At 44.9% G+C, this 12,912-nt stretch overlaps 1 protein-coding gene and 1 pseudogene across 5 annotated transcripts in view; both read right to left on the minus strand.

Annotated features, from left to right (window-relative positions):
* Nucleotides 1–12,912, minus strand: part of LOC138772471 (zinc finger protein 665-like) — a 49,850-nt gene that overhangs the window by 36,843 nt on the left and 95 nt on the right. For 2 of the 5 annotated variants that reach the window (XM_069952883.1, XM_069952885.1), the window contains exon 2: nt 9,303–9,428. In XM_069952883.1, coding sequence (XP_069808984.1) covers nt 9,303–9,380 — 78 coding nt within the window. In that variant the 5' untranslated portion in view covers nt 9,381–9,428. Of the gene's footprint in view, nt 1–9,302; nt 9,429–12,309; nt 12,394–12,628; nt 12,652–12,719; nt 12,909–12,912 lie in introns of those variants that run through there. The other 3 variants (XM_069952881.1, XM_069952884.1, XM_069952886.1) reach the window with 3 other exon arrangements.
* Nucleotides 4,500–12,912, minus strand: part of LOC138772476 (zinc finger protein 585A-like) — a 140,066-nt pseudogene continuing 131,653 nt past the window's right edge.

Genomic DNA, 12,912 nt, shown 5'->3' on the forward strand with positions numbered 1-12,912 from the left:
TTGGGAGGTATGACTAACAGCTCGGGGTTACAGTGATTTGTTTGTGGAGCCATTTTTGAATATGACAACATCAGACCACATATTGCCCATACTACACTGAGCAACCTGCCAGGCCTAAATGTGGTCCCATAACCTACAGCATCTCCCAGCGACCACATTGTACAGGGAGCTGCCAGCAGTGGATCCTGATACTTGCATGCCCAAGTGCATTCAGTATGGCAGAAGATTCCTCAACCACTAAGGGGTACTCCGGCAAAACGTTTTTCTTCTTTGATATCAACTGGTGTCAGAAAGTTATATAGATTTGTAATTTACTTCTATTTAAAAATCTCTAGTCTTCCCATACGTATCAGCTGCTGTATGTCCTGCAGAAAGTAGTGTATTCTTTCCTCTACTAGGGTACGTGCACACTATGGAATGGCGATAGATAACCCTTTGCGCATTCCGCAGCTCGCACCCGCTCGCAGACTGTGGCGGGCGGGCGCGTCTCCGCCCATGTCATAGACTCCATTCTATGCATGGGCGGATTCCATGGTCCGTCCAATGAACGAACAGGTGTGATCTACGGAATGTGCGACTGAAATGAATGGGTGACTGAAATGAATGGGTTACTGAAATGAACAGAGGTGGCAGCAGAGAGCACTGTGTAAGACTGGAGAATACACCACTTCCTGTAGGACATACAGCAGCTGATAAGTACTGAAAGACTTAAGATTTTTAAATTAAAGTAAATTTACAAATCTGTATAAATTTCTGACACCAGTTGATTTGAACACCATATTTGCATCACTAATTGTACTTTGCAATGACAGACTGAATTTTTGCATAAAGTACACTGCGAAACCAGAGAAAAATTCAAAGTGTGGTGAAATTGAAAAAAAAACAAAAAAACGCATTTCTTTTATTTGGTGGGTATTTATTTTTACGCCATTCGCCCTGGGGTAAAACTGACTTGTTATATATGTTCCTCAAGTCGTTACGATTAAAACGATATGTAACATGTATAACTTATATTGTATCTGATGGCCTGTAAAAAATTCAAACCATTGTTAACAAATATATGTCCCTTAAAATCGCTCCATTCCCAGGCTTATAGCGCTTTTATCCTTTGGTCTATGGGGCTGTGTGAGGTGTAATTTTTTGCGCCACGATGTTTACTTTCTATCGGTACCTTGATTGCGCATATACGACTTTTTGATCGCTTTTTATTAAATTTTTTCTGGATTTGATGCGACCAAAAATGCGCAATTTTGCACTTTGGGATTTTTTGAGCTTACGCCGTTTACCGTGCGAGATCAGGAATGTGATAAATTAATATTTTGGGCGATTACGCACGCGGCGATAGCAAACATGTTTATTTATTTTTTTTTATTTAAAACCTGGGAAAAGGGGGGTGATTCAGACTTTTATTAGGGGAGGGGGCTTTTTACTAATAACACTTTTTTTTTTTTACACATATACTAGAAGCCCCCCTGGGGTTAGGGTTATTCCCCCTGGGGTTAGGGTTATTCCCCCCTGGGGGACTTCTAGTATATACACTTTGATCTCTTACACTTATACAGCAAAGATCAATGAGATCTGCACTCGTTTGCTTTCGGCTGCTGCAGCCGAAAACAAACGAATGCCGAGCCGTGGTCGGCGCCATCTTGGAGTGGACCCCGGCCGGCACCACACACAGAGATCGCTCCTCCGGGACTGCTGCCTCCGATTACCTTATTAGCGGGCACAGCGATCGGACCGTGCCCGCTAATAGCCGCGGTCACGGGCTACACGCGGCAACAGGGATCGGGGCGGTTCAGAGCGGGAACGCCGCGCGGCCCCGCTCTGAACACCTCTTGAGGACATATGACGTACGGGTACGTCATATGTCCTTAAGAGGTTAAAGGGGTTGGCCCCTTTATAGTAAAATAGTTCAGTGTACATTATTAGTAACTGTACTCACTGTATATACTGACAGCAGCTCCATTCGTACTCACTGTATATACTGGCAGTAGCTCCCTGTGTACCGCATAGAGCCAAAATCAGACTCCCCTCCTCCAGGCCGTGCTGTCCTGCTTTGTGGTGATTCTGTCCATAAGATGGCTCACATTGAGAAGCATGTGACCATGCCCTGCCCCCAGTGTCCTCCATAGGCATATACACTGGGACACTAGGGGGCGGGGCATGGTCACATGCTCCTCCATGTTGGCCATCTTATGGACAGACTCACCACAAAGGGATCTGCTGAGTACACTTCCTTATACTGTACACTGAACTATTTTACTATAAAGTGGCCAGCCCCTTTAAGCAGTGGCAAAAAAAAAATCTTTTTACCTACTAAGTTGTGCACATATACTATAGTAATTTTACAATGTTCTATGTCTGTAGTGACAGGAGGTTTATTGGAAGATTCCAAACAACTTTACTGCATAGATATCTCTTTTATTTCCACAATTGTGTTTATAGTATATTCAGATAGTTACGGTACTGATTTTCTCCCCTGTGTGAATTCTTCTATGTGTAATAAGAGTTTTTTTTCTAAGCGGCTTCTCCCCTGTATGAATTCTGTGATGTTTAACAAGATTTGCTTGACGACTAAAACATTTCCCACATTCTAAACATGAAAATGGCTTCACCCCTGTGTGAGTTCTTTGATGTCTAACGAGACCTGACCTATGGATGAAACACTTCTCGCATTCTGGACAGGAAAATGGCTTCACTCCCGTGTGAATTCTGAGATGTGTAACAAGATTTGATTGATGGCTAAAACATTTCCCACATTCTGAACATGAAAATGGCTTCTCCCCTGTGTGACTTCGCTGGTGTTTGGCAAGAACTGATTTCCGTATAAAATATTTCCCACATTCTAAACACGAAAATGGTTTCACCCCTGTGTGAATTCTCTGATGTGTAAGAAGACCGGATTTCTGGGAAAAACATTTTCCACATTCTGGGCACGGAAATGGCTTCTCCCCTGTGTGAACTCTCCGATGAGTGATAAGACAAAATTTCCGGTAAAAACATTTTCCACAATCTGAACATGAATATATCTTCTCCCCTGTGTGAATTCTCTTATGCATAACAAGACAAAATTTACGGTTAAAACATTTCCCACATTCTGAACATGAAAATATCTTCTGCCTTGTTTGAGCTTTTTCGTGTTCAACAACTCTTCTGTGACTTTTAATCTGCTTAACAGTCTGTAATAAATCAAATGAAGGGACTTTTTTACTAACGTCAGATAATACGTCTTTGCTTTGAAGGGATGAAGTTATATCTGGAATAATGAGATGTTCATCATAGGTATCTTCTGCTTTAAAACCAGAAGATATTAAAAGTCCATCTGAGATCCTGATATGGTCATCTGCCAAAAATAAATGGATTTTATTATTTGTGATTTAAAAATCCTCTAAATTCTATTGGTATTTGATAACATTTACATATAAAAATCCAAACTGTAAATAAATAGGGGTACTGCATCGTTTTTTTTTCCCTTCAAATCAACTGGTGTCAGAAAGTGCCAGAGATTTGTAATTTACTTCTATTAAAAAATCTCAAGTCTTCCAGTACTTATCATCTGCTGTATGTTCTGCATGAAGTAGAATTTTTTTCCCAGTCTGGCACAGTGCTCTCTGCTGCCACCTCTGTCCATGTTAGGAACTGTCCAGAGTACTAAGGATTTTCATATAGTTATTTTATTCCCCCTCCCGCCCCTGTACAACACTGTTTTCTCTGTACGAAAATATTGTGTGATGTGACATGTTATATTCCCTTTACTATGTCATCACTTGTCTTCTTATGTTACAATCTTCATGTAATTTTTCTTGATTATTAAATTATACACCATTCTTAATGTACCGAATTAATGCTTGTACAATTATAACAAAAAACTTTTAATAAAATATCTTAAAAAAAAACACTCTCCTGCTCTCCAGACTGGAAAGAACACCACTTCCTGCAGGACATACAGCAGCTAAGTACTGAAAGACTTGAGATTTTTAAATTGTAATTTACTTCTTTCACAATTGTAAAGAAGATGTATCTCCACTGCAGTGGTGGCGTCTTTATACATCTCCATCCGACACTTGGCATTGTGCTGAGCGATGTAAGGCTTGCATGCAGTTGCTCAGCCATGGAAAACCATACAGTGCTGCTGGTGAGTAAACAGAGACCTTTTTTTTCTGAGGTGGTCCAATGTCTAGTACCCTGGGCTGTGCCTGTTGATTCTCCTTGATGGTGAGCAGAGCCAATACCATACCCATCTATAGTTATAAGACTTCCTAGCAAACAAAACTAGACATATTCCCTACGTATGAGTCATCCTCAAATAGGTCCCTAAAAATGTACCCAAATCTGGGATCCACGGTGTGTCCCCCCTCACTACTTATACATGAGATGCCTACCAGCTCTCCTTTACCAACCTAGGTAATGGGGCAATATTGTAACATATAAGGAGCGATCGACCCAAACACAAGGAAGTGTTTCATTAACAATGACAACAAGTTTTTAGATTCAGGTAAATATATTAAAGTAAAAATATTCTTCTAACAATGCTGGCGTACGTGACAGTCAACAACGTTTGATTTCAAGAAAAACATTTCACACATTCTGGGCATCAAAAAATTACTTCTTCCATCTTTGAATGAAGTATGACAATACCTTAAAGGGATCTGAGGTTTATACTTCTGAGATGTGCCAAGGGTGGAGCAGAACACGTAATACCTTTTTGGCTTCCCAGATAAAACCTTTAACACTGTAACATTTCCACACTCTGAACATAAAAATGCGCTGACACCTGTTTGAATTCTATGATATCTGATAAGACCTGATTTCTGGTAATGAAAATGTTTTTTCCCCTGTGTGAATTCTTTTATGTCTAACAAGATGTGATTTCTGGTAAAAACATTTCCCACACTCTGAACATGAAAATGGTTTCTTCCCGGTGTGAATTTGACTATGTGTGACAAGATTATGTTTGTTTGCAAAATATTTGCCGCACTCTGAACATGAAAAAGTCTTCTCCCCCGTGTGTATTTTTTGATGTGTAACAAGATCTGATTTCTGGTTGAAACATTTCCCACATTCTGAACAGGAGAACGGCTTCTCCCCAGTGTGAATCCTTTTATGTGTGACAAGATTGGATTTCCGATTAAAGCATTTCCCACACTCTGAACACGAAAATGGCTTCGCCCCTGTGTGAATTCTTTTGTGTGTGACAAGATTGGATTTCCGATTAAAACATTTCCCACATTCTGAACACGAAAATGGCTTCTCCCCTGTGTGGCTTATTAGATGTGTAACAAGATTTGATTTCAGACTGAATTGTTTTCCACATTCTGAACATGAAAATGGCTTCTCTACTGTGTGGCCTCTTTTATGCATAGCAAGATCTTTTTTAAAGTTAAAACATTTTTCGCATTCTGAACATGAATATGGCCTCTCCCGTGAGCCAGCTCTTTGATGATGTACGAGGCCTCTTCTGTGACTTTTATTTTGCTTATCAGTCTGTGATAAAGACGGACCTTGTATAAAAGGATCAGCTGACAGATCTTTGGGTATATCTGGGATAATGGAAGGCTCTTCATCTGCGTCATGTGCTATACCACAATCATCTGCTCCTAAACCTGAAGACACCAGATGTTCTTCTGAGCTCCTGGTACAGTCATCTGCCAAAAATACAACTAATTTTATTATCTTTGTATTTAATAATATTCTATGTAAAAATGCCCATATAAGCTGCAGTGTATGTAGCAGAAATCACTAAGGGTCCTAATACATGGGTCAATGACAGCCCGATCAATAATATAAACGAGCGCCGATCTTCTAGATCAGCGCTCTTTCACTGAGCCTATTACAAGGCTTAATTATCATTTAGCAAGGGCTGCACAGATATCGTTACCGATGTCTATGCAGCCCTTGCCCTAAACTCTTATACATTACCTCTCCACATTCCTGGTCTTCTCCTGCCCTCTGCAGCTGCATATTTGCCTCTCTGAGCTGACAGGCCACTCAGCCAATTATTGGCCAGGACCGTTGCAGCCAGTGATTGGCTGAGTGGCCTGTCAGTTCAAAGACCGCTTTCACGCTACAGCCGTGGGCAGAGAGCAGGAAAAGACCCGGAGCGTGGAGAGGTATTCAATTGTTAGCCGTCATCTACGCATCTCTATCACACGTGGTCGGTGGCCGATCATTTTGGTGTCCGACCTAAAGACACGATCAGTCGTCGTCTTTATTACATGGAGCCTGATTGGGCCGATTATCGCTCCATATAATAGGGACCTAAAACAGTGGTGGAAAACACATGAGAATCTCATCTACAAGCAGCAGATGGTGTCTGTACCCATCCATGCTGGTCTCTCTGTAGTTTCAAAAATAGTCAAAAATCTTAATGGTTAATGGATCCATGTGCCTGTCCCCAATATCTCCCATTGAAATTCTTGGAGGTAGATTACACTCCTTAAAGTGTCACTGTCGTTTAATTTTTTTTTTCAGAAATCAATAGTCCAGGCGATTTTAAGAAACTTTGTAACTGGGTTCAGTAGCTGAAAAATGCATTTTTATCATGAAAAAGCAGTTTGAAGCTCTCCCCCTGTCTTCATGGTTCTCTATGGAGGGGGAAGGGGTGGAGGGAGATGAGGCACCAAAACAGGACAACAAAGAGGTAATTTACAGCTACATCACCAGGCTATTTCCTCTGAAGTCAGCACTGACGTCTCTGACCTCTCCATACCGGCTTTCACACAGCTCCCACTTTGTAATCCTTTGTTCTCTGCTCTCTGCTAGTGACTAATCTCCCTCCTCCCCCCTCCCCTCTCCATAGGTTACACAAGGCCAAAGAGTCGAGATTTCCTGATAATGAGCAGTGAATGAGAGGGAGGAGGGGGGGGGGCCTGGGGAAAGTCTTTTTGAATGCAGATAATGGCAGATTTGCCTAATAAACCCAATTACAACGTTTCTTAAAATCCCCTGTACTATTGATTTCTGCAACGAAAAATGTGACACTTTAAGTAAAAAATCTTTATAGGTTTATGGATCAACGTGCCTGTCCCCAATATCTCCCATTGAAATGCTTGGAGGTAGATTACACTCCTTAATCCTTCATGTCTCCCCCATCTGCCGGAGCTGTGGTGGCAGGATCCTGTACCTAACCCCTTGGGAGCAGGCCTCCTCTCTGTTTCCATGTGGATAAAAAAAGGTCCAGGAAGTTGTATGGATGGAGGACCTTACCGTATCTTCTTAAGATATGGCAATATTGGTTTGGATTTCAGGTCTCGCCTATCAGTCGTAGTAACAAGGCTGGTCATTGTCCTGTTTAGGTTGAGAATTCAGGATGATGGCTGGCCCCCCTTTTTTCTGTTATTTTTTTTTGCCCCCCTCCCCATTTTCTTCCCTCTTTCTCTCCTATCCTTGACCTGCCATCCTCTTTTTTGGGGTGATGGCGAACTCTCTCCTGCTTGCAGGTATAAATGGCCCCTCTGTTGCACGCCGTGCACTCCTGTCTTGTCCATCTGGTCCTGTCTTGTCCAACTATAAGCTTCTGAGCATGTAAGCAACCAAGTAGATGACACGCGTCCCTGATGGGTCATCACTCCCAGAGCTCACAGTTACACATAGCGCATGCTATCTTAGCTGGTCCGGTGCCTGGTGTATTTCTGAATCTCTTGTAAAGGTAGTCCAGCATGTGCAAGGTGGCATTCCTGCAAGTGGAAACATTGCAGATCATACATAGGCAGACTGTTTGTCGCTTCAATTCCAAGAAGGCGCCACGTAGTATTCCATGCAGGGAGCAGCAGCCACGTGAACGGTGGTGGGCATCCTCCTCCAAGGAGTGGCTCACATTCTCCGTAGAGTATGAGGTAAGGATGTCTTTCCTTGAGAAATAATGCCAACTCGGCTGAGAAACCATGGTCTGGAGGTGATGATGAGATCAGAGGGGCAGGGCGGTGGTAGCAATAAAGAACAGTGCCGACATTTGGCCAATCTGTCTCTATGGTGTGCCGATCCAGAGCAGGTGATCCGGGTGATGCTGTCAGACCTGGGGTGGGCTCAGATGGTGGCACAATTTTTGGGAGTGTTCCTGCAGATGACATCATCATTCTAATAGATCAAATTGTCCTCCCCATCATCATCTGCTCCTCCTCTATTCCATCTCCGGTTATCCAGCATGTGGTCCCTTTCCCAAACTGTTCCCAGTGACATCAAAATGCATATGGCCAGATCTCAGTAAATTACACAGAAACCAGAGATAGAGCCTGGAGTATTTAGTACTACTCACCTGAGGGGCTGTCATCTATAGGAACGTCCTCTGTACACGACTCATCATCGCTCATATATGTCTCTTCTTTTACTATCATGTTCAGATATGTATCTTGGTTCAAAAACTGCAAGACAAGGCGGAATGTCTCATATGAGCAGAAATTATCATGAGCAGCAATAATATATAACCCATATAATACTGCAGGATAAGAACGGACACAAGCCCCTCACAGCCCCTCTACACATCACAGGGAAGACATCATGGAGCCCCATCTCCAGCTACCTGATCATCCTGGGGGACATTGTGATCTTCTTCTGGACAATCCTGAGGAAGAAGAGGACGGGGACATCTCTCTGGTGTTGTTCTCTTACTGGATGTGACTGTAGGGAACACATAGAGAGACTGACTCCATTCTGTATATAGGGAGAAATAACGGCGGGGTGTATGTAGTCCTGTCTATTACCTGGTGATGGGAGGGGCGGCTGATCCTCCATCATGGCCTCCTTGTACTGATCCTTGTGTCCTTCTACATACTCCCACTCCTCCATGGAGAAATAGAGCGCCACGTCCTGACACCTTATAGGAACCTGACACACACAATGATCACACAGTCATCCCCCCCATCCCTTCATAGCCTTCCTGTATAATGTCCCAGCATTCCCAGCAGCCTCCTCACCTCTCCAGTCAGCAGCTCCACCATCTTGTTGGTGAGTTCTAGGATCTTCTGCTCATTGATTTCCTCATGTATCAGGGGGTGAGGTGGGGGCCCCGGGATTGGGCTCAGGGTTCTTCCCCATCCGTCACACACAGGGGCCCCACAGCGCCCACTAGAGGTCTTCTTCACCACTGTGTAATCCTGGTTATGGAGATACAGTAATACATATCACTACATACATTCCCAGAATCCCCCTCACCTCTCCAGTCATATCTATCTGTTATTACATAGAGAAGAATGGTGTCATGTGACATCACTCCCAGAATCCCCCTCACCTCTCCAGTCATATCCATTTGTTATTACATGGAGAAGAATGGTGTCATGTGACATCACTCCCAGAATCCCCCTCACCTCTCCAGTAAGCTGGAATAGTATCTCTAGGGTGAGATTTATTATCCTCTCCGCCATCTTGTCCCTGTCCCGATCCATCCTTAAATAGGCTGTCAGCAAAAGTATCTTAGATAGACATGAAGAATCCTGTATTGTGGAAAGAAGTTGGGACCATATAAAATTATACCAAATTACTGGAGACAATAAGGGATACATTTGAGGAGATAATAATAAACTACAGTTCAATGTTTTAATGAATGTAAAATAATGCACTTGGTGAGGAGGAAGCCTCTATTCTATGATGATGAAAGCAGTTCTGTGATAGCAAAGACTTTAGAAGAGAAGGATTTAGGGGTAGTGATTTCTGACACCTCACAATGTTGGACCTTCTTTTGGATACCTCACAATGAGTCACCAGTGCAGGCAACTGGTAGGGAAAGCTAATGGTATGCTGGGCTGTATAATGGTATGCTGGGATATATATATATATATATATATATATATATATGTATATAATGGTATGCTGGGCTGTACAGGGGTACCTTGGTTTAAGGGTGTTTTGGATTAAGAGCATTGCTTTGGTGTACTGTACTGTGTGGGAGGGGGAGTGGGGGAGGGGCATGGTCTGCATAGCGGGGTCTACAGCACTGTACTCTGACCCAGGAAGTCTCCCTCACCTTCCAAATCATAGCAGATCCAGCTCAGGCTGGGGCTTACATCAGGGGACAGGACTGTGGAGGTAATCTCTCCATAGCTGTAACCCCTCTCTCCCCGGACAGAGAGTGCTGCATGTATGTGCCCACATCTGCCCTGCTCATTCCTTCATGCTTCCTGCAGTCTCTGTCAGCCCTTGTGTTTCCTATCCTCTCCATTACTGTACAGTAACTTATAATATCACATATTCTGCTGTTTCTGAATGTTTGTTTCATCTGTCTTACATGTTATTCAGAATAATAAATCATTATATTTGGGGTGTGAAACCGATTGTCTGCATATCAGTGATTTCTTATGGGAAAACTTGCTTTGAGTGAATTTTAATTACAAGCACAGTCTCGGAACGAATTATGCTCGTAATCCAAGGCACCACTGTATATATATAATGGTATGCTGGGCTGTATATATTTTTAAATATATTAAAGAACTAAATAAGGTTCAAGAGGGAAGACAAGAACAAGAGGACACAATCTGAGGTTATGGGGGGGGGGGGGAGGTCAGAAACAACACAAAAAATTACTACTATACTGAAATAGTAGTAGATGCTTCAGACAAACTTCCAGCATACGCAGCTGGTAAGGCCCCATTCACACGTCCGTGTCAGTTTTTACTGTCAGGAAATCCTGATCAGGAGACCTCAAATGTCATCAGGATAGTATCAGGATTTCCTGACAGTAATCCGTTTTTACCATCAGGAAATCATCAGGAAAAACCTTCAGGATTTCCTGATGAGTAAAAAAAAAGTGTTTCCAACAGGGACATGATGAGAGTTGTACTTCTGCAACCTAGATGGCCACAGGCTGCAGAAGTACAACTCCCATCATGACCTGTCAACAGGGACATGATGAGAGTTGTACTCCTGCAACCTAGATGGCCACAGGCTGCAGAAGTACAACTCCCATCATGGCCTGTTAGCAGGACATGTTGGGAGTTTTAGTATTGGGGGGGAGAGGGCTGTGTATCTCACCTGTCGGCGGCGGAAGAACAGCGACGGCAGCTGGTGGGAGTCCCGGGCGGGCGGGTGCAAGCTGCTGCGGACTCGGAGAGGGAGGGGAACAGAGGTCGGGGTGGCGGCGGGGTGATGCGATGCGGCGCGGTCATCGGGCGGCGGCGGCGGGATGATGCGATGGGGTGATGTCATGCGGCGGCGGGGTCATCGGGCGGCAGCGGCGGGGTGATGCGATACGGCGGCGGGGCGATGCGGCGCGACGGGGTAATGCGATGCGGGGTCAGCGGGCGGCGGGGCGATGCGGCGCAGCGGGGTAATGCGATGCGGGGTCAGAGGGCGGCGGGGTGATGCGATGCGGGGTCAGCGGGCGGCGGCGTGATGCGATACGGCGCTGGGTCATCGGGCGGCGGCGGGGTGATGCGATGCGGCGCTGCGGGGTCACCGGGCGGCGGCAGCTGATGTCCGGGTGCAGGGATCCCTTGGGTGGTGGCGGCGCGGCGTTCGGGCAGCGGGGGTGCCGGCAGGCTGTCAACCATCCGGAATCACGGGCACTTTCCTGATGTACATCAGGAAAGTGCCCGTGATTCCGGCGCCCCCATAGCCTTCTATGGGGGCGTCCGGAACGGAATTCCGGACAAAAATAGGACATGTCCTATTTTTTCCGGATATATTTTCCGGAACGGACACCCTTCCGGAAAAATCCGGAAGGGTGTCCGTGACCAATTAAAGTCTATGGGTCCGGAAATCCGTCCGGATTTCCTGATAGGAAATCCGGATGGTTTTTCCGGACGTGTGAAGGGGGCCTAAATCTACAATAATTGAATGTAAACCAGCCTGCTGGGCCGTATTTACCACTAGGCACCGTGGTCCGATGCCTAGGGCAGCACCTTGCAGGGGGGCAGCACCAGGGAGCAGGGTGAAAGAAACAACTTTTTTTTTGTTTTTATTTTTTTAGTCTCCCACCTCCCCAGTAAATCTGGTGTCTTTTCAAGGGGAGTGTGTGTGTGTGTGTGTGTGTGTGTATGTTGAAATTGTTCAGATCTAGTATGGCGGTGTTATCCAGTCACAGAAAGGGTGGGTTCATACTACGGAATTCCGCAGAATGTCCACGCCTTTCCGCCGGCTCCATAGACACCATTCTATGGGCCGGGGTATTCCGCTATCCGCCGAAAGAAGTGACATGTCACTTCTTTCGGCGGATAGCGGAATACGCCGGCCCATAGAATGGTGTCTATGGAGTCGGCGGAAAGGCGCGCGGCTGTGCGCAAGGACATTCTGCGAAATTCCACGGACGTTGTCCACAAGAATTCCGTAGTATGAACCCACCCTAATCCAGTAAATGCGAGGCCTGGAGCCATTACCTACCAATCCTGTGGTGAGAATTCCCTCAGAAAATATGCAGGCGGCTCTAATCATTCATTCAATGTGGAAGTTTGTTTATGTTTTAAGCTGTTAAAAACCATGAAAAACGTGATTCAGAAAATTTTTCTACATGTAGAGAAATGCATGTGGCCGAAATCAGGCTCCCCCCACACTCCCCAAGATGGGGCGTTTTCAGGTTTAGTGCCGAGGGCAGCAGCAGCTGCTAATACGGCCCTGCCAGCCTAGGATACATATATCTATGCTAACAGAATAAGAAAGGAAATATTAAAAAAGGAAGACTAGATGGAGCAGGGGGACTTACTCCGCCCACACTCTTATGTTTCTATCTATAGATACCAGGAAAACACGGCCATATAGTTACACATGGCACCAGACCCGTGAGGTGCTGCTACCTGGAAGCTCTGAGGCTCTGCCCCAGCAGTGTTTTTATTGGACTGGTCAGGTAGGGGGACAACATGGGGTAAGAAGAGTATCCATGGCAACTGAAGGCAGCTACAGGAGCCTGTGAGGGGCAAAAAACATTCACAGGAAGGCGACACTGAGACCGAACTGAGGACTTCATGGGAAAACTGCCCTGAGAATCCT

The sequence above is a fragment of the Dendropsophus ebraccatus genome, chromosome 14 (genome assembly GCF_027789765.1).
Source record: "Dendropsophus ebraccatus isolate aDenEbr1 chromosome 14, aDenEbr1.pat, whole genome shotgun sequence".
In the NCBI taxonomy this organism is placed as follows: domain Eukaryota; kingdom Metazoa; phylum Chordata; class Amphibia; order Anura; family Hylidae; genus Dendropsophus; species Dendropsophus ebraccatus.